General features: G+C 34.2%; 1 protein-coding gene across 1 annotated transcript in view; it reads right to left on the bottom strand.

The window, feature by feature from the left end:
* Positions 1-25712, bottom strand: part of GALNT13 (polypeptide N-acetylgalactosaminyltransferase 13) — a 497120-nt gene that overhangs the window by 176147 nt on the left and 295261 nt on the right. The window contains exon 7 of the mRNA XM_012779946.3: positions 19767-19884. Coding sequence (XP_012635400.1) covers positions 19767-19884 — 118 coding nt within the window. The remainder of the gene's footprint in view (positions 1-19766; positions 19885-25712) is intronic.

Below are 25712 nucleotides of genomic sequence, written 5' to 3'. Positions count from 1 at the left end.
TCTCACCTTAGGAATTTCTAAGTTATGATGATTTCTGAAATCCATATAGCTTTAGTTGGCCAATTATAAATAATGAATATGAAGTTGGTCAAGCAATTAAAATACAGAATTAAAAAATTTAAATATAGAATTTGGTTGACCAATTAAAATAGAGGAAAATGTAGGACAGGGGTTGTATATTAGTAGGCTATGAAGTCAGTAGATAAGTGGGGAAATGTAGCCAAAATTTTGATAGTGGAGAAAAGCATGAAGAAACATATTTTAGTATGTAGGCATATCATAGTGGCGGTAGAAAAGTGCTAATAATTCTACACCAAGATTTGTATTTCAAATTTGGCATATTTGTAATGTAAACAAGTGGTTAGCTTGATAATTATAAAATATTTCTAGGATTTTTAATCCACCAAGTTTCAATTTTTGCAGATGTTGTGAAAACTTTTTTGGATATAATTTTTTGGGTAATTTAAAAAACCTATTGAAAACCTACAACTAGCTTTTCAATAATACTGAATTACTCAATTTCATTGGTACTTAATACTCAATTTTTGAGCAGTTGGATAAAAGTCTTCCCTCAATATTATCTCACATTCTCCAATAGTCATTCCTAGTATCTAGAATCTGTTATTGCTGAAATTGTTCAGCCTTATTTAAATAAATCTCATAATTGGTTTCCTTTTTTAACTACATTTCTGGTTGACTAGAACAACAGTAAAAGGATTGGTAGTCATGTACTTAAGATAGACATCACTAAGTGTGACAATATAATCATAGCTTAAGATGTTGCACATTTATTGCAGTAGTTACCATAGAGATTTAAATTTGGCTCTTTAATAAAAATTACATGGATTTGACTTTGAATGCATTAATACTGGTTAGCAAGGTGCAGTAGGTTTCCTAATTGAGTGTACATATATAGAAACAACAGTTTTGGAATTTTGTCCTAGAAATCTTTAAGGGATCAAATATAGGTATATATAAAATAATGGGTTCATTTTCTTGACTTTTTAATGGATACTTCATTAATTCTGTCATTTAAATCCTAGTTCTACTATATATATATATATATATATATATATATATATATAATGGTTTAGTGATACTTCATGTAATTTTCAAGAGGGAAAACAAAAGGTGGGAATCAGATATTCTAATCTAAACTTATGTATGGCTCAAAGTACAAAGCAGGAGCATAAAAGTAGAGATTGTAAAGTCAGAGCTTGCAGATTTCTAGCTCCTGCTTTTCTGCTTTGATCCACAAGACTACAACACACTTGAATATTTAATTTAAAAGTTCTTCCCTGACTCTCCTAGACCACAGCAATCTTTCCCTTCTTTGAACTTAATGCACTGTACCTTAATGCATCTGTACCTTCAAATGAGACCTAGAACATGTTATACTATCATGTGCTATTTATCTTAATATGCCACACTGAGAAAAGTCAAGAGCCACACATTGTATGTATTCTATCCATAGTATCTAGTGCAAGTTTAGGCATGTAACTATTTATATTGAGTGACAGTAAAATGAGAGTCGATTGGTACCTGGCTGCTACTTCTGAGGTGATCTGAAGTATAATGCAAATGTTACAAAATGCATTCAAGATAAAAACGAAATTAATGGGGAAAAATCTCCTTATATATTTAATTCATGCTAGAATCCATTATGAAAATACATATAAAAAATTCTATAAAGTATTGTTCAAATGTGAGTCCTTATGAAAACATAAACTCACACACACAAAGAAAAAGAGAGAAAAAAGAAAACATAAACTCCTAGAAAGCATGGCCTGGCTTGTTTGTTCATTCCTATACCTTTTGTATCAAGCACAGTATAGTCATGCCATGCTTAATGAGTGGGATACATTCTGAAAAATGTGTTGTCAGGGTATTTCATCATTATGCAAACATCGTAGAGTATACTTACACAAACCTATATGTTACAGGCTACTATACACCTAGGCTATCCTATTGCTCCTAGGCTACAAACCTGTAAAACATATTACTGTAGTGAATACTGTAGGCAACTGCAACTTAATGGTAAATATTTGTATATCTGAGCATAGAAAAGTTACAGAAAAATACAGTATTATAGTCTCATGAGACCACCATCATATGTCTGGTCTATCATTGACAAAAAATGTCATTATGTGGTGTATGACTCTACTTGGTAAAGAGTAGGTATGCATTAATTGTTTGCTGAATAAATCAATCAAACAAAATATTATTATTCTGAGAGGTGAATGCTTTCTTAACCCTCCCAGATATTTAAGATATTTGTGATCCTATAGATGTGGAATGGGAATATTCAGTTTATTTTGTAGCTGCCTGAGATCTTTTGCATTTACTGGATATTCTATGTTGAATGTTCCCCTGCAAATTTTTGTATAGCTAAATTCTTCCTGTCATTTTGGGCTCAGCTCCAATGTTCCCTTAGAGGGTTTCTCTGACCCCTCTAGGAAATGTAGTTCTCCACCCCTCAACCTCTACCTCTGTCATTCATAACACTTGACTTAATTTTACTTTTTTTCTAGGCACATGTCTTTATCCGAAATTAGCAGGCTAATATTATTTATGCATTTATTGCCTGTAGTCTCCCTCTAACATGAACTCCATGAGACCAGGGACTGTGCATGACCAACTACAGGCAAAGATTTAAAAATTAACAAGAAAATTACCCAAATTAAGCTTATTTGCAAATTTCATTTGAATTTAATGGCAGGTTTATCACATTAATCAAACCCAATCTATATAAATGATTCTTAAAATTCCAAGGCTAGAAATATATTTTGCAAGTTATTTACGTTAACTTTCCATTTCCACATGAAATAAATGTAATCTTAATCAGTGAAGTAAATAGTTCAAAGTTAATACATGGCAGCACATATTTAGATACAAAAAGAAACTTCAAAATTTCTTCACTAGACTATCAGGGACATTTCACATGTAAATCAGGAGCATAATTGCTTTAATTTTCAGTACCATTTTGTTTGATTAAGCACACTTAATGGGAGGCTCTAGTAAAATTTGGCCTCAAGAGAATGTCAAACTTTTCTGTGCAATAATTCTGAGTGCATTAACATTCTTCATACAGCTCTTTTTATTGCCATGAATTCTGACAGCTAAATTGTGGTCCTTTGCATTTGGGATCAGAATGAACATATAGACTTTTAAGGATAATATGCATATAGAATATCTATTTATACATATGAACAGAGAAGGGTCAGAAAGCCATAAAATTGGAATGTGTTTCTCAAAGGTAACATTTTAGATATTTGTCTCTAATAAGATTGTTGGTTTTTTAATGTACTGAAACTCATTAAAAAGCCATGTGTACCTGGTTAATTGATATATACAAGGATATTCTGTTTAGTATGTTTGAAATATCCCTGTATTTGTTAAAGAATAACATTTTCAAAACTGTTTTTATCATATATCACAAGTTAATAGTTTATATCTTTTCATCTACATTTGTTTTCATTCAATGGTATAATCCAAAAAGATAGAGCAAAAACTTTCTCAATTAGGCTGATATTCCAACAAAACTTATTTCCAACATATACTTCTGAATAAACTCTGCAAAAATATCACTCACTTCTTTATTTTATATTAATGGAAATAATAAGTCTATTTTATACATCACTATTTTTACATCATTTATATTCCATCTCTTTCTCTTTTTATGTACTTAATTCCTGTTGATCTCTCAGGATTCCATAATTTCATAATTCTTTTGACTATCCTAGTCTCAACTACTTCAGGATATCTGGTGAGTGCCATTCAACATTCATTTGCAATACAGACATCTAATGCTGTAATCTTTTTTTATCCATATATTATTTGTCACATTACATTGTCTATAATGACTACTAGAGACTTGCATGAATATTTAATTTTCACAGTCACATAGATTCTCATAAACATAAATGCAAATAGATATAGATAGATGGTCAAATTAAACAAATACTATTCAGAATTGGTGAGACATTAGGAGTATTTTTGCAGCTTGATAAATGTAGTATAGGCTTACACTTTCCTAGAGAAAAATTCATATAATGAGACCCTATGAGGTCATGAAAGAGAAGCAGTGAACGTTACTAGTGGAGGAGGGCTAGCTAGGTTTACTATACATATCCCACTTCCAAAAATATCTTTCTTACTATTCTCTATATAGCTAACTTCAACCAATCCTTTAACACTCAGTTCAAACATCATCTATTCTTCCCATAACTCTAATTAGTATTTGTCTTAGCATCCTCTATAGCCTCGTGCTATTGCCTAACAAAGCTGATATTTTACTCCTCCAGAATTTTTAGTTTGTTTAGTTTCAAGACAGCTGCTATAAACTGGCATAGTGATTGCATTGTAGCCAGTAATTATCCATTATTTATGAGTTGAACAGATAAAAAATAGTATATCCAAAAATATCTAGATAATTTGTATCTTGATTACATTTAATCTCTTGCCACAAAGTTGTATCCAAGTGATTATTTTCTCTAATAACATTATTCACAAGCAAATCTATGACCCTAACCTGTGAAGAAATGTGATGGTCTGAGAAGGAGAAAATGTTAATATCATAGTTTTCATGACTGTTAATATCTATATGCCTATATCTTTAATATGTGAGTTCTATTTTTATTAAGAGGAAAGATCATTCAAATATGAGTTGGCCAACAGTTAAACTAGACTGCATTTAGACATTTTAGGGGTAAAAGCCCAAATGATATTTTATCTTTAGATATAATCCTTTATGAGATCAAATCACTCGAAAGCAATGAAATTGATCATCTTTTCTTAGAGCACCCCCAGAAAACTACCATCCATTTGCCAAAACATGGTATAAAACATTGACTGCTTTGTACATAATGTATACAATTGGCAATGTCTTTTAGACTCTGGTTCTGCCAAAAAAGATTTCATGTGCAAAAAAACGTTTAGTGCAATCTTATCACTTTTTTTTTCCACTTTATCTGTCAAAATCTTTGAATGAATTTATGTTTACTTAAGACTACTAGCTCAGCCCATTTTCCTGTTACTTTGTTTCTCTTGCCCTTCTCTTGCTTTTTGATTTTTGTCTTTATTCTTAGTTGCTTTATTTTGAATTATTTTAATATGAGTTTCCACACTTTTAATCTGTTAGGACTTTTTTATAAACAGCCAAAAAATGTGGTTATGCTCCAAAAATAAATTGTGAGTAGTATTGACAACCCCCAAATTATTTTTCATTTTAGTAAATAATTAAACAAATGTAAAAGAAAACCAGAGTTCAACACAAAGGTTTAGCTTATCCAAATCTTCTAAAATGTCTTATATTTCTAAAAACATAATAATGTCTCCACATAGAATGTTTACAAGGTGGTGAAGCATCCTATCAAAGACTATCTAAAATAACTCTAGTCCCATATTCTGGTTTTGTGAACCAAAAATTTCAATGAAGCAGTGTAGTTATCAAAATTACCAAGCCTTAAGCTATTATAATTTTAAGAGCAATATAAGTTCTGCTAATGTTTGCTGATGTTCTTCTAAAGCTTGACTAATGTCTAATTTACCTGCTGTTCATTTGATTTTTTTTTCTAAATGAGCATATAAAGTTAGCTATCTATAGTAGTTCATATTTTAAAAAAATTCTAACACATTTATTTTGAATAAAGAGTCTTATAAAAATATTAAATATTATTCTATAACAACTACTCACCCAATTCTTGGAAAAATATATAACATATATGACAGTCTTTAGTAGCACTGTCTCAGTTATCCTTTGCCTAGAAGTATTTTATTCTGTGATTTAAATTAAAAAATCCCTTCTTTGAAGAAAGAGCCATGTTTAAACAATGGTTCAAGGAAAAGTAGTGGCTCAGATGACAGAAAAACTAATTGTAAGAACGGAAGCTAAAAATTCAAGCTATTTACAGTGTTTAAGGTTTAGCCTGTGTCAAATATGTAACCAGAGAAATTTTTGCTGGACAAAATCATTAATATTGGTTTATATTCTTTATGGAGGCTATACATAAGCATGATCTCAGTTTATGATATCTATGCTTTTTTTCAAAAAAAGAGGATAATACATTTCTATATTAATATTATGAGAATGGTTTATCATATATTAAAAAAGTATCTCACAAAACCATCTCCACCAAAATTATGGATAATAAATGAACTAAGATTAAGTACAATTAACTGAAATATTTCTTTGATAGTCTGGCTTCTATGATTGATTAAGACAAAAACAGTCAAGTTTTACACATTGACAGAAAATCCACTTTCATCATATTTGGATGAATTAAGTTTACAAAAAAGTAAAGAACTCTAACAGAAATAAATAAGCTAGACATTTGTCTAAACTGATTTCTGTCTAAAAAATTATTATGACTGACATTTGCATTGGTAAAAAATTTTGAATTGTGTGACATTTTTAGAAAAGTCTTAACTTTCTTTGAATACTTTAAAAATTCTGGATACTACAATCCCCAAAAGGTCGACAATCTTCCTTGCCTCATTTACCATACTATTCCGTTCAATGGGAACCCCTGCCTTTCATTTTTCTGACTATTTATTATGTCAGCTCTCATTTCTGTTTCAATCCATTGCCTGTACAATTTGGAAATAAATGAATTTCACATAAGAAGACATTTACTTGGTTATATTCTTTAGGTAAATATGCCACTGTTTGCATTGCGATTTGCAAGGAAAAGAAAATAGGAGCATTTAAAATAAAATCCATACTGTTAATTAAAATATTAGTTACTGATAAAATTGATTATTTTAAAAGTAATGATAATTAAAATGAATACTTCTGTAGTATATACAGTTTATAAAAAAGGTTAATAAATATTATGTCACAGTTGTCCTGAGAGGTAGATTGTTAGAATCAGATCAGCAAGGGTTTTTGAAACCAACTGAGCTAAAATATACTTACAATAAAGCCTCAAGTATAAAGGTCTGTTTTTGACTAGATACCTTCAGCTAAATTTTTCCACTCAATTCTCTTTGGACAATGCCTCTGTGTGTGCATGTGTTTCAATTTTTCAACAGCTTTAAGGTACAATTAAGACACGATGAACTGCATATATTTAAATTTTACCACTTGATAAGCTTTGTCATGTGCGAAACTTGCAAGGCTACCACCACAATCAAGAAAATGAATATGTTCATTACCTTCTAAAGTTTTCATATGGAGGGTGGAGCAAGATGGCAGACGAATAACACCGCCAGACAGAGTGTCTCTGCAGAAAAGACAGATTCTAGCAGAAATTAGAGGAAAGAAGCAAGAAGATGAGCATACAGCAGACGAGGGTGGAAGGAGAGATACCTGAGACCCTGGGAGACTCCATGGGAGGAGGCTGCGGAGCAGAACTGAGGGCTGAGATCACTGGAGCAGCCCGGAGACCAGCGGCAAAGGTAAGTGGATTTGCTGTTTCCCCTCCCCTGCATTTGGGACTACTGGTGGGCTCCCCAGAGGGTGGAGAGACCTGCGGACATCAGCCCAGAGATGGCCGCCGCCAACTAGTGGTGAGCCTGTAGCAGACGTGGCCCCAGGTTCCCAACTTCCTCCGGGCACCTCCGTGTGTACAGACCCGAGCCGCGCGGCAGGCGCCATATTGCCTCCTCCTCCCCTCCACCGACCCTACCCGTGGCTGCCCAGAGAGACAATACAGCCACCAGCCAGAGGCACCTCCAGGGAACGGGACCTTCATTTTGGGACCCTACAGCCGACTCAGGGGTACTCAGACTGTGAGCTCCCTACCCGCCCGCCCTCCCAGGTGCTGCTGGCACGGTGTTCCCAGGAGAACGGTGCTGACTCAGAGGCTGAGAGACATAGACTCAGCTTGGGCTCCCTGTGGGTGAATTGGGACCGGAAATCCTCTCCCTGGTGGGGATACAGTTTGAACTCTGAGACCCAGAGGTCGGACCTGCAGACTAGATCCCCTGCACCGAGGGCTAGCATTGCCCGGGGCACAGAAGGGTTATACGTGAACAGCCTACTGAGGTGTGTGTGCCTCCAGGGGCAGATCGGCGCCCTAGAGGGCAACCCTCCTCCCAGGAGGAGGCCGTGCGCCCAACCCAGGTGGCATTCCTGTGCAGGGAACCTCCCCGCTGGCATCACAGTCTGGGGAGGCCTGATGGCTTGTGGTCTGGCCTGCTGACAGAGGCCCAGGAGTAGCTGCGGAGTTGGGGAGGGTGGAAAGAAGCGAAGCCCGCTCCAGACTGCAGGTCTCAGACAGCCCCACCCCCACACCCACACTTTCTGGCTGAGTGGGACCATTCCAGCCCTGCCCTGACAGCTTTTCCTGGAAGCAGAGAACAGAACTTTGACCCCTGCTAACGGCCTGAGGGCAGGCTTACCCAACCCAGCTCCGCCCAGAACAAGAGCTGATAACAGGACAAAAAATCAACAGCATAGCCTGTTCCTCCAAGCAAACACCACCTACTGACAGGGACGGCATCTTGCACAGCCTTTCCATGGCACCCACTGACTCAATATACAGGGAGTGGTCCAATTTCACCCACAGACACCACCTAACGCCTCAGAAACTAAACAAGGTGTGTGAATACCCAAACAATAACCTAAGGAAAGAAACAACAACTGATTGACATGGGAAGAAATCAGCGAAAGAACTCAGGAAATATGAAGAACCAAACGGAAAACACACCCCCAAAGAGGAGCACCAGCCCCCTAGAAACGGACATCGACCAAAATCAGGCAACCAATATGACAGAAGAGGAATTTCGTATGTGGATCATAAGAACACTCACCCAGCTGCAACAACAACTCAATAACCAACACAAAGAAACCACAAAAAGCCTCCAGGATATGGGAAAAGAAATAGACTCAAGGAAGAAAAGTGTAACCGAACTCCTGGAAATGAAGAATCAATTCAAGGAACTACAAAATACATTAAAAGTCTCAAGAACAGGGTAGATCAAACAGAAGAAAGAATCTCAGAGCTTGAAGATAACACCCTCCAATTAAATAAATAAGTCACAGAAATAGAGCAGAGAAACAAGAGAAAAGAGCAAAGCCTACAAGAGCTGTGGGATTATGTGAAGAAACCTAATGTGAGGGTCATAGGGTTACCAGAAGGGGAATAAGACAACGCTCCAGGGTTGGACAAGCTGTTTGAAGATATAATAGAGGAAAATTTCCCAGGCGGTGCTCAAAATCTTGATATACAAGTTCAAGAAGCCCAGAGGACCCCTGGGAGATTCAACGCAAACAGGAAGACGTCACGACATGCAGTCATCAGACTGACCAAAGTATCAACTAAAGAGGCCCTTCTAAGAGCTGTAAGACAAAAGAAGCAAGTAACATACAAGGGAAAGCCAATTCGAATAACATCAGACTTCTCTAATGAGACTTTACAAGCAAGGAGAGACTGGGGCCCCATTCTCACTCTTTTGAAACAAAACAATGCCCAGCCTAGAATATTATTCCCTGCAAAACTAAGCTTCATATATGAAGGAGAAATAAAAACATTCTCAGACAAGCAAAGGCTCAGAGAATTCACCAAGACAAGACCAGCCCTACAAGAAGTACTTAAAACAGCGTTACCCACGGAACATCATAATAATAACCCACGAATATAAAAACAACCAAAACCCAAAGATATTAAAGGCCAGATATTACAATGGCTCAAGACAGAAATCATAGCAACAACATCCTACCCAACAGAATGATCAGTAATCTACCTTACCTATCAGTTCTCTCAATAAATGTGAATGGCTTAAACTCTCCACTCAAGAGACATAGGCTGGCTGAATGGATAAGGAAATACAGGCCAAGTATATGCTGTCTTCAGGAAACACATCTAACCTGCAAGGATGCATATAGACTAAAAATAAAAGGGTGGAGATCAATATTCCAAGCAAATAGAAGCCAAAAGAAGGCCGGTGTGGCAGTTCTAATTTCAGACGATTTAGTTTTTAAACCAACAAAAGTAGTGAAAGACAAAGAGGGTCATTATATAATGGTGAAGGGCACAGTCCAACAAGAAGAGATAACAATTTTAAATATATATGCACCCAACTTAGGTGCACCCAGATTCATAAAGCAAACCTTACTGGAGCTAAGCAAATGGATTAATAGCAACTCCATAATCACTGGAGATTTCAACACCCCACTGACGGCACGAGACAGATCCTCCAAACAGAAAATTAATAAAGAAATACTGGACTTAAAGAAAACTCTAGAACAATTGGGTCTGACAAACATCTACAGAACATTCTACCCAAAATCCACTGAATATACGTTCTTCTCATCAGCTCACGGGACATTCTCTAAGATTGACCATATCCTAGGACACAAAGAAAATCTCAAGAAATTTAAAAAAATAGAAATCATACCATGTACCTTCTCAGATCACAGTGGAATAAAAGTAGAAATCAACCCTAACAGAAACTCACATTTCTACACAAAAACGTGGAAATTAAACAACCTCTGACTAAATGATTACTTCATAAATGAAGAAATCAAGACAGAAATAAAAAAGTTCTATGAAGAAAATGACAATGGAGAGACAAGTTATCAACTCCTCTGGGACACAGCTAAAGCAGTTCTGAGAGGAAAGTTTATCTCTATAAATGCCTATAACCAAAAGACAAGAAGATCACAAATAGACAATCTAATGAAATGACTCAAAGAGCTGGAAAAAGAAGAACAGACCAACCCCAAACCCAGCAGAAGAAGTGAAATCAACAAGATCAAATCAGAACTAAACGAAATTGAAAACAGGGAAGCTATTCAGGAGATTAATAAAACAAAAAGTTGGTTCTTTGAAAAAATAAACAAAATTGACACACCATTGGCTAAGCTAACGAAAAGCAGAAAAGAGAAATCTCTAATAAGCTCCATCAGGAATAAAAAAGGAGATATCACAACTGATCCCAAAGAGATACAAGATACAATTTATTAATACTACAAAAATCTTTATGCACACAAACTAGAAAATGTGGAGGAAATGGACAAATTTCTGGAAACACACACCCTCCCTAGGTTCAACCAGGAAGAAATAGATTCCCTGAACAGACCAATCTCAACAGCTGAAATAGAAACAGCAATTAAAAATCTCCCTTAAAAGAAAAGTCCCGGTCCATATGGCTTCACACCTGAATTTTACCATACTTACAAAGAAGAACTAGTACCTATCTTGCAGAAACTATTCCACAACATCGAGAAGAACGGAAACCTCCCCGACACCTTTTATGAAGCGAATATTACTCTGATACCAAAACCAGGAAAGGATGCAACAAAAAAAGAAAACTACAGACCAATATCCCTAATGAATATAGATGCAAAAATTTTCAACAAAATCTTAGCTAACTGAATCCAGACACTTATCAAAAAAATAATCCACCACGACCAAGTGGGTTTCATCCCAGGGATGCAGGGATGGTTCAACATACGTAAATCTATAAATGCAATTCACCACATAAAGAGAAGCAAAAACAAAGACCACATGATTCTTTCAATAGATGCAGAAAAAGCTTTTGACAAAATTCAACACCCTTTCATGATACGAATACTTTAGAAAATAGGCATGGAAGGGACATACCTAAAAATGATACAAGCCATATATGACAGACCCATAGCCAACATCATACTGAATGGGGAAATATTGAAATCATTCCCACTTAGAACTGTAACCAGACAAGGCTGCCCACTGTCTCCACTTCTGTTCAACATAGTACTGGAAGTCTTGGCTACACTACAGCAATCAGACAGGAAAATGCAATCAAAGGTATCCAAATAGGGGCAGAAGAGATCAAACTTTCACTGTTTGCTGATGATATGATATTGTATCTAGAAAACCCCAAGGATTCAACCAAGAAACTCCTGGAACTGATCAATGAATTCAGTAAAGTCTCAGGATACAAAATCAATACACAGTAATCAGAGGCATTCATATATGCCAACAACAATTGAATTGAGAACCAAATCAAAGACTCAATTCCCTTCACAATAGCAACAAAGAAATTAAAGTACCTAGGAATATACTTAACCAAGGATGTAAAAGACCTCTACAGGGAGAACTATGAAACACTGAGGAAGGAAATAGCAGGGGATGTAAACAGATGGAAATCCATACCATGCTCGTGGATCGGCAGACTCAATATCATCAAAATGTCTATACTACCCAAACTGATCTACAGATTCAATGCAATACCTATTAAAATCCCATCAGCATTCTTCACAGATATAGAAAAAATAATTTTATGCTTCATATGGAACCAAAGAAGTCCCCGAATATCAAGAGCAATTCTAGGCAACAAAAACAAAATGGGAGGCATTAATATGCCAGATATCAAACTATACTACAAAGCAGTAGTAATTAAATCAATATGGTATTGGCACAAAAATAGGAACATTGACCAGTGGAACAGATGTGAGAATCCTGATATAAAACCATCCTCATATAGCCATCTAATCTTTGACAAAGCAGACAAAAACATACGCTGGGGAAAAGAATCCCTCTTCAATAAATGGTGCTGTGAAAACTGGATAGCCACCTGTAGAAGGCTAAAACAGGACTCACACCTTTCACCTCTCACAAAAACCAACTCAGGCTGGATAACAGACTTAAACCTAAGGTATGAAACTATTAGAACTCTAGAGGAAAAAGTTGGAAACACTCTCTTAGACATCGGCCTGGGCAAAGAGTTTATGAAGAAGTCCCCAAAGGCAATCACAGCAACAACAAAAATAAATAAATGGGATATGATCAAACCACAAAGCTTCTGCACAGCCAAAGGAATAGTCATGAAAGTAAACAGACAACCTACAGAATGGGAGAAAATTTTTGCATCCTATGCATCCGATAAGGGACTGATAACTAGAATATACTAGAACTCATGAAAATTAGGAAGAAAAAATCAAATAACCCCATTAAAAAGTGGGCAAAGGACTTGAACAGAAACTTTTCTAAAGAAGACAGAAGAATGGCCAACAAACATATGAAAAAATGCTCAGCACCTCTAATCATCAGGGAAATGCAAATCAAAACCACAATGAGATATCACTTAACCCCAGTGAGAATGGCCTTTATCAAAAAATCTCCAAATAATAAATGCTGGCGTGGTTGCGGAGAGAGAGGAACACTCCTACACTGCTGGTGGGACTGCAAACTAGTTCAACCTCTGTGGAAAGCAATATGGAGATACCTTAAAGCGATACAAGTGAATCTACAATTTGATTCAGCAATCCCATTGCTGGGCATCTACCCAAATGATCCAATGACACTCTACAAAAAAGACACCTACACTCGAATGTTTATAGCAGCACAATTCATAATTGCAAGGCTGTGGAAACAGCCCAAGTGCCCATCAATCCAAGAATGGATTAATAAAATGTGGTATATGTATACCATGGAGTACTATTCACCTCTAAGAAACAATGGTGATATAGAACACCTTATATTTTCCTGGTTAGAGCTGGAACCCATACTTCTAAGTGAAGTATCCCAAGAATGGAAAAACAAGCACCAGGTATATTTTCCAGCAAACTGGTATTAACTGAGTAGCACCTAAGTGGACACATAGGTACTACAGTAATAGGGTATTGGGCAAGTGGGAGGGGGGCGGGTATATACATACATAGTGGGTGAGATGTGCACCATCTGGGGGATGGTCATGATGGAGACTCAGACTTTTGGGGGGAGGGGGAAATGGGCATTTATTGAAACCTTAAAATCTGTACCCCCATAATATGCCGAAATAAAAAAAACAAAAAGTTTTCATATGTCCCTTTGTAATCCCTCTCTTCAATCCTCCACTTCCACGTCAATTTTCTGATTCCCTGTCCCTTAATGTTATCTTTCTGCCACATAGTTTGCATTTACTAAAATGTAGTATAAATGGAGTCATACGATATATAATCTTCTTTGTTTTTTTTTTTTTTGCTGGGTTCTTTCACTCAGCACAATGATTTCAAGATTCACCAAAATTGTGGGTTGTATTAATAGTTTGTGCATTTTCTGAGTAGTATTATTACATGTATCGACAAACCATAGTTTATCCATCCACCTGCTGATGGACATTTGAATTGTTTCTGGCTTTTGGCTATTATAAATAAATTGCTGTGAACACTAGCATACAGCTCTTTGTATGAACATGTGTTTTCCTTGCCTCTGGGTAAATACTTAAGAGTTGTTTAAGAAATAGTAAAGCTGTTTTTCAGAGTTGAGTGTACCATTTTACATTATCACCAACATTGCGTGTGCCGTTCTTCTACCTTGTCACCAGTGTGGTCAGCCTTTTAATTTTTAGCCTAATGTGATGATGTATAGTGTTTTCTCGGTGTTTTTAATTTCATTTCCCCAATAACTAATAATGTTAAGAATTTTTTCATGTGCTTGTTTGCCATCTGTATACCTTCCTTAGTGCAATGTCTGTTCAAGTATTTTCGTCATTTTTTATTGAGATAATTGTTTACGTATTGCTGAGTTGTGAGATTTTTTTTCTTTTTCTATTTTTAGACACAAGTCCATCATCAGATATACTATTTGCTAACATTTTCTTCCTGTTAGTGCCTTGTTTTTTAATTCTCTTAACAGTGGTTTTAAAAAGCAAAAGTTTTTAATTTTAATGAAGTCCAATTTATCAATTTGTTATCTTATGGCTCATAGTTTTGCTGTCATATCCTAGAAGTATTTGCCTACTCAATGATCACAAAAAATTTTTCTCCTATGTCTTCTTTCATAATTTTATATTTTACACTTTGAATTAAAATTGTTCATGATATAAAGTATGAATTGAAATCATTTTCCCCCACACAGATATTCAGTTGTTCTAACACTATTTATTGAAAATACTAGTTTTTATCTATTGACCAGCTTTTGCATATTTGTTGGAAATCTGATGTTTATATATGTGTGGGTTTAATTCCAGATACTCAATTTTGCTCCTTTGTCTGTCATTATGGCAATATCACAGTCTTGATTGATATAACTTTATGATAAATTTTGAAATTGTATTCCGTTAGTTCTCTTTTTTTTTATCAAAATGTTTTGGCTAATCTATATACCTCGTATTTCTATATAGCATTTAGAATCAGCTTGTCAATGCCTACACAGGAGAAAAAAAGCCCCCAGGGGTTTTCTTAGTATTGAACTGAATCTATAATGGTATGAGAGAGAATTGATTAATACTTTAATATCATATTGAGTCAATCAACTAATAATTGTGATATATCACTCTATTTAGGTCTTCTTTAATTTCTCTCAGTAATATAGTTTTCAGCATAGAAGCCTTATAAATCTTTTGTTAGATTTATCACTTTTTCATCTTCTTGGTGTTTTTAAAATATTTTTATTTTAATTTTGTCAATTTTGTGCTATTTGCTGAAATACAATTGACTTTTCTACATTGTTCTTGTATCCTACAACTTTGATAAGATGACTACCTTGTTTGTTTTAATAGCATTTTTGTGGATTCCATTGGATTACCCAGATAATCTTGTCTTCTGGAATAACAGTCTGATTTACGAGTGTAAGAGAATATGTTCCACCGTAGGTTCTTAGATGTCAGTAATTATCTCAAAGGATGTTGTGGCAGTATAAAAATATTTTTTTCTTTCTTCCTTTTTAAATTTAATCTCTTTTCTGGGCAGGGGAGTTTAGAACCACATCTTGACTGACACTTAGTGCAATAGTAATTATGAACATATTGCATATTCTGGCCTTAAAGGACTTTTAATGTACATTCTCTATTTGATTACCCACGATCAAAGCCAGATTATTAAGGGTAAGGTCACTTTTAGGTGATGCTCATGAATGCCATGATTTGCCCTAAGTTGCATAGCTTATAACCACTACCACCACAGCTGCCATTTATGATGCACTTTATGAGTGCTAAGTAGAATACTCAGCACTAGGTACATAATCTCATTTAATCTTTCCCAAAAATGTATAAGGAACATGCTATAACCTTTCCAATCCTAGAGATGGACACACTAAAACTTAGGGGACATGCTACCTTACCCAAGCTTACACAGGTAGTAAGTGCCATGGCTGAGTCTTGAACCTAGGCTTGCCTGACTCCCAGTCTATACTTATAATCATTAGTTTACTCTTCATGGCTGTGAGGCAGGCTTCTGAGTCCCTTGCTGCATTTAAACTCCTCTTTTCCATGACCTCACTTGATTTCCACAGTGGCAATTTATCTCTAATTTAAAATAACAAAATAATGTATACTTTGGGGAATTTTAGTCCTTGTCCTATTGCTAATGAAAGGTAAAGACTTTTGGTGGTGATTTTTTTTTGGTGACAATTATCCTGAGAACAAGATTATTATTTAAAGATAGAAGATACTTTCTGATGGTAATTCATAATTTATTTGATTTATATTATTATCAATTATTTTATGAGTATTCATTTCTCATTTCTTCCTATCTAAAATTTCACCCCTCACCCATTCTCTAACATCTAACATTTCAGATAATCTTCCCTTCCTTATTTTTTCTCTTTAACACTTCTCACTAATATATTAACAAATTGTACATATTTATTGTCCCTTTCTCTCTTCAAAATATAAATTTCATAAATTCTGTTTACCAGTGTATACAGAGCACCTACTTGGCCTCAATAAATATGGGTTAAATAAATTAACATTTATGGTTAGACAATTTTCTTAAGATTTATGTTATTTTGATGATTGTTGTGTAGTGAAGTGGGGAGGTATATCTGAATCTAAGCATTTGGAAGCATTAAGATCTACTTGTATATAGTTTCATTGCTATTGGATGTATATTATCTGCCATAAAATGCTGTAGCCTAGAAGAGGAAGATAAGGTCATGGATGAATCAACTATCTCAAAACTGGAGGAAGATTATATTTGCACATTAGCTTCTTTCTGTCTCCTGATACCAACAATTGTTAGGCTTGTTATGTGATAGATGGATGAACCCTAATGAGGAAGTAGTAGTGTAGTATCTAACAGTATAGATTATGGTCTCAAGAGTGCTGAGTTCACTTACTAGTTACTATAAACATTAGATGTCACTATTATTATATGTCAAGGATTTTTATCCTGGGACCTCAAGGGATTTTCCAACTCAACAAAATAACACTCAAGTCTACTCTGTTGAAGAAGTTGGAAGCATCTTTCTTAGAAAGTTTATAGCATTTATCAAATTTTCAGATATCTTAGAGTACCTATGCTTATTTCAGCACCAAAGATCAAGTGATACTGTTATAAATAAATACTTGCAATGTATTCCTTTGGTTTGGCTTAAATTCCCTTAAAGCCAGCCAGAATCTTAATATTTTGCAAGCCCTAAATAATTATTTTTTTACTTACACTGGAAGCTATATAGACAACAACTACAAAACCACAATAACTTCACTACTATTACAATCACCTTTTCACACTTCAAGTGAGGTTAACTCACTTGCATATAACATGATAGACAAAAAACCCCTCATACACTAATTTATATGAGACATTTTCACTTTTTTGGTCAATAATACCTATGCATCTCTCTCATAGGCATGTAGTTCTTTAAGTCTAAAGAAGCATCATTCCTTATTAATCTCTGTAGCCACAGTACCTGGAAAGGAGGTAAAGCACATACCACTTGCTCAGTACACATTTGTTGTGTAATGATTAAGCTGGATATTAGATTCATGTCTTCTGCTTGTAAATCTTCAACATATTCTTATTTCATTAAGTTATAAAATTAATCTAAAGATAGAAGAAGGGGTCTCAATCTTTTGGTGATGTACTGCTCTACCATTTTCTCTTACTCAATATCTTCCTGAGCTATAGTACAAACTGTTAAACAAGCACATTCATGTCACAGAGAATAAAGTAAAGCAAGAATTAAGAGTCTAATAAAAAGCAAAATACATATCTGTTTCTATTGAAAGCATATGGAAACTAAAGACAATGATATGTTCTAAAACATTCAGTATCATTTTTGAAAAGTCATCATAAGAACTATATTTCTTAATAGTCCTAAATAACTAATCACAGCAAAGCTCCTGTGTTATTTTCTAGGGATCTGATCATTTTTATGACCACTAAGTAAATTTCATCTGCCCCCTGGTATCTGCAGCATCTACCATATCCTAATACCTTCCTTTTTTATACCTCTGTTGCATTTCCTGATCAGATCTTCCTTGTTTATCATATTTTCCCACTAAATTCTTTCCTAATCCATCTTCCAATCAGTTAGATGAAGAGTATTCCTTCAATCTGGGAGCTATGTGATGAAAATAAGGGGAGTTCACTGGTAGAGAATCAAGCTTAATAGATAGAGAAAAAAAGAGGTGAATAAGAGTTTTAGGAAAGAAAGAAGGTGGGCAATGGGATCCTAGATAGTATAACTATTGTTATGTTAATTTTTAATCTTATGTAATCTCAGCATAACACCCAAAGAGTACTGGTTACTGAATGAGTAAATACTCTCTCATCATTACATCTAAGAGTAATTATATGGATTTTCTTTTTCCTTCTTTTTTTTTTTTTCATTATCATTTTTTATTTCCTTCACTTTAAGAACTACACCAAACAAAACTTTGGGGTCCCTAATGTCCTCAAAGGTTTTACAAAGATTTACCCTGGGCCTGATGACAAGAAGACATTCCTAAGTATGGTGTTGAGTTTGTTTTGGTAAATTCCATGAGACTATAACTATTTGAGATATGGAAATAATAAAATTCCATTAAATACTTATCTCAGACATCTGGCTATAATAAGATTTTCTAGGCAAAAGAATAATATAACAAAGCCATTCTAAGGCTTTTAAAAATAGTTTAGATTATCCAAGATCCATTAAATTCTACATTATAGAAATTCAAGGTAACTCATTCTCAAATTTTAAGATTTTCTTACTTCATATCATATCATCATATTTATATTATGTTAGTGAAAACAAACTTTGCTTTCTAAATGAGAAATTAAAACATAAAACTATTGAACTTCATAGATCAATATATCCAAACTCTAATAATTTTATTGTACAAACAATTTGTACAAAACAATAGAGTATTTCAAATATTTTACATTTAATTCTAGGAAGGAAAATAACAGCAGTATTATTAACTTAATTCATTTAAAATAATAATATACGTTGTTTGAAGAAAAAACAGTTTGTCAATGTATATCTATTTCTAAGCATGAAGGCACATTTATATGTCCATATTTTAAATTTTTAAATATAACAAAATGCTAAAGTTATTTGTATATCTCCTAGTAACACATTTACAGGGACTTACTCCTCAATTTTCATTTACTTGGAAGGTCATTATGTAAATCACTATTGTATTTGCTTTATTTAAACTAATTTATCAAATAATAATGCCTATGGTTGTGAAAATAGTCATCCTATTTGTAGAATTACCCAGAATTCCTTTTACCACATGTAATTCTTAATATTGTTTAAGAATAATTTAATGTAGCACTTGCAAATTCAGATTATATAAACAGTTCCAAGTTTCAGTTCAAAAGCACAAAGTGATTTTGTGGAGTAAGTAGCACTCTATTAAAAAAATACAAAGCCCTCTTATTTCATCAATTGAAAGCCCTAATGTTTTTTTTACCATGAATTAAAGAATTATTTTTAAAAACTTAAAAATACCTATATCTCATTTAACAGTAAATATTGCATGCAATAGGACTCTAGAAAGTATTTTAAATATGTATTAAAATGACCAACTGATCAGCAATTTGCATCACTTAGCAAAAAGATTTGACAGTAAATTACCGGGTCTGATATGTGCATGCTATAGTATAGTATATTCAGCATCAAAATAATAAAGTAAAATGCAATTACCCTAAAAGACATTTCAAGATTCTCTCCACCCCAGATATCCATTCCTGCATCGTAAGTTCCTATCTCTTCAAAGTAGTTTCTGTCAATAGAAAATAGGCCACCAGCCATAGTAGGGGTCCTAGTTGAAAAAAAAAACAAAAGAAAAGAATATCTTTTGAAAACAATGTGTGGAATTTAATGAGACTGTAGCAAATATTTTTGAGACATTTTAAATATAAAAAATAGTACTCAAAAATCTCAAACTGGAAACATAAAGTCAAGGTGTAAGAGGTTTTATAATTAACAAATAGCATTTTATCTCACATTTTCTGTAAAACTTGCTTTAGATTAATCTATATTTTTCTTATAGATGATCAAATAGATACATGGAAGGAACACTGGCCATTTAAGACTGGGGCTTCTAGCTTCCATCTGAAAGGCATAGTGAAGAGAGATTTTTGCCTTTTGCATTGTCCTTAAAGAGATTAACTGGTTATGAAACTACCAGTTGTGTTTATCAATTATAAATCATCTTAATGTAAAGTCTAGAAACCTGTGGACATGGTTTCTCTATAAAAAGACCCACAGTCTATTTAAATATGAAAATAATTAAATGCTATAAAATTTTTACAGGAAATAAATATATTGTTAGAGTTACAAAAGTATTTTTTAACATAAGAGCTTTACATCTAATTGTTTATTCTTCTGTCTACTTAATTAAAAGGTTATAATTAACCATCTAACCTGATGGATTAACATAAACCACATATGCTATTCAGAGGTTTAAAAGGACATTTGGCAGAGATTCTAAAACTTTTTCCTAGGAATAAATGCCTTTTGTTTCTCACATTCGAGATTTTCTCTATAGAAACTAAGAAGTCAGATGTTAAGTTTTTGAAGAATTAATTAATTTAAAAAGATTAATTAAAGACAATGCTTAATGGCTGAGCTCCACAAGTCTTTCTAAATAGGCAGAATGAATTAGAGATAAAAAAAAGAAAACTATAGTTGCCACGAATAGATCCATACTGGCAATGATGGTTTTTGAATGTTTCTTGTAATGCAGTGGTTTCCAGTCTACATAGCACATTAATAGCACTGAAGTACCTTTCAAAAAAGATGTTCATGCTTGCGTATCACCCTCCACAGATTCAGAATTAATTGGCCTGGAGTGGGACCTGACTTTGGTATCAGCTGAAGTTCCCAGGTGATTCTAATGTACTGCTCTAATGCACTGCTCAAAGATGAAAAACACTGATCTAGTAACTTAGGTTTGGAATGCTCATCCAAGTAGTCTGTGAGATTGTTAATAAAAATCAAATGTTTTGCTTCTCTCAAAATTATATCCTCCTCTGCCAAAGGTTATGTTCACATTTTAATTAAACAGAATCGGTCACTGAAAAATCACCAAATAATATTGTACTTGGACATCTACCATATTGCAAAGTCCTCTATTTCTCCCAGTGCTCTCACTGTTTTGTGCTCAGGTAATTAACTGTCCATCAGTTAGAGTAGCAGAGGCTTGCTTAGTCTCAGAGCTGTTTTATTACTTCTCATCTTGCTAGGTTCCTATCATGAACAGTATCATTGACCTTCTGAGTTATAATGAGAAACACTAACAAAGCTAAGCAGATGGTAATTATGAAGTAGCCATGACCCTCACCTGATGAGGTTTTTGGAATTCTATGGCAATAACTATATAAGGCATTACAGTGCTGGAGAGTCTATTTAATAAGATTAGGAACTAAAATTGCTGCAATTATCCTATGATAATGCAACCAAATGCTTAAGAATGTTAAGTGATGCATTTTTTAATGATCAGTTCAGAGTGTCTACCTACTTATCTACTTACTGATAAAGTATTAACACATTTTAATTTAAATACACATATTTTATCTTATAGTTGGTCATTATTCCTATAAATATGTAAGAAATGTGTGTTAAATAGCTACAAATAAGCTATATTTAACCATAAGAATGATTCAAATAGCTTTTACTTATGCTTATCAAGTAACAAAAATAATAAAATAAAATCACAACTTCTCAAAAAATGCTGTATTTTCTAAAGATGGATGCTCCTAGACAGATTCTTTTTATGTTTACAATGCCAGTTAGTTTTCTCAGTCTAGAGACTGTGCCTTATAATATTTAATGTCTATAGCCATAGCCAATGTTATGCACATGTTCTGTTCCAAGTTAACTGCCCTGTAATAAGCCTAATGAACTATTTACATATGCCTGTGTTCATGTTAAGTGTTCAGAATGTCTAGAAAATGCAAAACATAGATTATAGTTGAATTAGCTGAAATTATTTGCTTTTCAAGGTTGTGTCTATACAATGTCAAATTCAATTCAATCAATTTGGATGGGGGAGGGAACAATCAGTTCAATGTCTATGAACACTACCCATCACATAGTAAGTAGGTAAAGTAAAGCACTTGTCATAGTTCCCAACACATAATAATAAAGTTAGATAATTTATCTTTTTTGTTATTTATGTTAATCATGCAAACAAAATCCTTATGTGTCCTTCACTTAATTTTGGTTCTCATATACATAGCCTTCTTTTGATTTTCAAAATCATTTGGAACTACTTCATATCTAAGATGTTGACTCTGAAATCTGCCTTGGAACACAACTTCCTATTCTTTAACCCTTCCTATTTTCATAGGAAGTCACTTTTTAACCTTCATTGGTGATTACAGTTCCTTTGTTAATCCATATTCTCACATTAATCATCCCCTTCAGGAATTTTTTTTTTTCCTCTTCCCAGCTCCTCTCTAAGCTTCTGCCATGTCAATAAAAAACCAGTTAGCATCCTTGGTTCTCTGTCCTTGCTTTCTGCAATTCCCAATTCTCTTTTTGTAAATCTCAGTGCCTGGATGAAATTATCCTTCACTTCATTCACTTTTACTACTAAGACCCAGAAAACCATAGGTAAAGTAATGAGATGAGCCCAGTTGGTTATACAAGTCCATGTTATTGATTCTCTGTTTAGTTCACAAACTGCTAACAATTCTCTTATCTATGTTTATTTATTTGCCTGTCTTACTTTTAACTAGTTCTTTCCCAAAAGTTTTGGACCCTTTGAAAGAAGCCGGGGATTAAGGCAATGCATGCAATCTAAACTCGCTCAATCATGAAATCTAAACTATTTCGAACCATAGCTCAAACTTAGGTATCTTTCTCATGACCTCCTCCTTCCTCTTGTCTCCCAGGAAAGAATATCTCCTTTCCTCTCACTTTTGCTAGCATTTATGCTTGTGCCCTCAGCAGGCTCTCTCCTGACTATTCTTTAAGATACTTGCTCATTGACCATAACATTTATGTTTTATGGCTTTGATTTCTAGATTTTCCTCTTGAGCTTACAAACCTGCTCAATTAAGTTCTAGTCTACACCTAAATACATTTTCACTCCATCTTACTACTCTTTCAAACGAGGGACATATATTTTCTACTCCCCTCACTGGTAACCTTACTGAGCAGATACTTTTTACGTACTCCCTCAGCTCTTTTTGACCTTTTAACTAGAAGCTAGATCCTACTCCCACATCTATAATAATTTCTTTCTGAAAGGTCTCTATTGATTCTAAACTCCAATAGTCTTTCCTTAACTTCTTCATCTGAAAGCACATAACACAATGTGTCAGCCTTCCTGCTTGAAATTCTTTTCACCTCTAGTTCCCCTGCATTGTCCTACAGAGGTTTTTCCTTCTATTAATTTGACTGTTCATTTTATGATTCTTACCGATACCCCTTCCTCTTTCTTTCCCTTGCTAGGGGCTATCAGACCTTGGTCAATCTCCTAGTTTTACATGTCTCACATAAGTACAATATATCACTATAATATTATTTTGTGGATACATGCATTTCATAACTTCTTCTCTTGTCAAAAATGTAATCCTCTCCAGGGTTTCTCAGGGGTGCTTTTCTTTTTCTATGCTCTTTATCTGGGTAATATCATTCATCACATGTCTGTAACTGTCACTTCTATGAGGTTGACTCCTAAACTGTGTTTTCTTACTTCTTCTGTGTCAGTTGTGCTTTTGTAATTACTCACTATATTTTTACTTCAAAATATCCTCTGACTCTGCTCAGTATGTGTAACACAGAAATTAGAATTTTCTACCCATCTGCTTCACTTTCAGTGTCTTCTATTTCTTTCCAGTCTCTTAATATAAAATGACAAAACCACCTTTCAGCTCCTATTTTGTACTTTACTCAATCATTTCCCAAATACTTTCCACATTTTTTTCTGAAGTATTTTTGACTCTTATCTATGTTATGATAGTCACTCTCCAATATTATTCCCCTATGTCTAACCATTTGCTAATGGATCCTGCTAGCATCTATGGGAATCTGGATGCCTCTAGATTCTTTTGCTTCCAAAATTTACTTTGCAAATTATAGCCAGATTAATTTCTCTAAGTCAATCTCCTCTAAAAATGTTAACCAGATGTTCAAAAATCTATGTTAAGGAATAAATTCTGGCTTCTTATCCTGCCATCAGTGACCTGGCACCACCCAATGAGCTCCTCTCATCTCCTTTTAATTATTTCCCCGTATGTGAAGTGTTTAGCTGTTACTAGTAAATGCTTTTCATTTTTGCACTTTGGAACATTTGCTCATATCCAGTATTTACCTTAATTTTCCTTCATAAATTTCCCTTATATGTTCAAACATGCTTTACCTTAGGCCAATACAAATGTTCATATTCCATATAGACTGGCTTCAATACAATCACTCGTGCTTGCCCCCCAATCTGGATATATTCTTCCTTTTCTACCTTATTTTGTAGCCCCCTTATCTCTGTCTTTCTTAAGGCATTTGCCACTTCTTATTGTATATAGTGTTATATTTATTTCTGTAAACATTTTATCACTTCTATAAGAATAGAAAACATATTGGTTTAATAGTATTAGTCTACTAATAGATATTTCTTGAATAAATAACGTAAAAAAATGAGCAATGTATTTCCATGGCCACAGAACAATCCATTTGAAAGTTGAAATTATCTGCAATTTTTTTCTGAAATTTCAAAAAAGTTAGTTGTTTGCATCTGTTAAATTGATAAGCAAAAAAGATGCTTTCACTAATTCCAAGATTTATAAAGGCTCTGTCACCTAATAGAGGCTTTAGGGTTGAGTTTGGTAGTATTTTTACCCTGACTTCTGCATTATACAACTCATCCATGTAACGAAAGCACTTGTACCTCCTAAATGCATTGACTTTTTTTTTTTAAAGATACAAATAGTAAAGGACTCCAAAAAGTAAGCATTCCAGTTGGAAAAATACTGAAGTTTTTTACCAGAAGTTGGTAAATCCACAGAAATTGTCATACCATGCATTTATTATTTAATAATGCTAAAACACAATGCCTGCATTTTCACCAAGACAATATATCCTGTATTTCACACTGGGATAATCACCATGTGTGTAAAAAGCAGATAGAGAGTAAGGAGTCCCTAAGAGGCACCAAAGTTTAGTATTTACAAGTCTGGACTTTGTAGCTAGGTTGATTGGCTTCAAAACCCAAGCCCACAGTGTGTGACCTTCAGCAAGTCACTTAAACTCTGTTCTCAAGTTTCATCATCTATAAAATGTGGATTATAATGAGTTATATATGTAACTCTCTCACAGTAGCACCAGCACAAAGCTAGTACTATACATTTTAGATGTTATATTTATTAAGAAAGAAGAAAACATTGTGTTTGCCAAGATTATAATTAGCTTTATTTTTATTGTTTGCAGGGCCTAATTAATTTTTTAAATAGAGTTGTAATATTGTAGAGCTCTAAAATCCATACAGATTTGGTCAACAAAATTTAGTTGCAATGTGTTTAAGTGACTTGTTCAAGGACTCCCAAAATTCTCTCTCTCTCTCTTTCTCTCTGTATAATCATCTACAAATTAGTCATCTCTCAGTTCATCCTTATTAGTTTCTTTTAGAAACTAAAAGAAAATTAA

Source organism: Microcebus murinus, chromosome 8 (genome assembly GCF_040939455.1).
Source record: "Microcebus murinus isolate Inina chromosome 8, M.murinus_Inina_mat1.0, whole genome shotgun sequence".
In the NCBI taxonomy this organism is placed as follows: domain Eukaryota; kingdom Metazoa; phylum Chordata; class Mammalia; order Primates; family Cheirogaleidae; genus Microcebus; species Microcebus murinus.
Note: the sequence above shows the minus strand (reverse complement) of the source record. Positions and strands in the feature narration are given on the sequence as shown.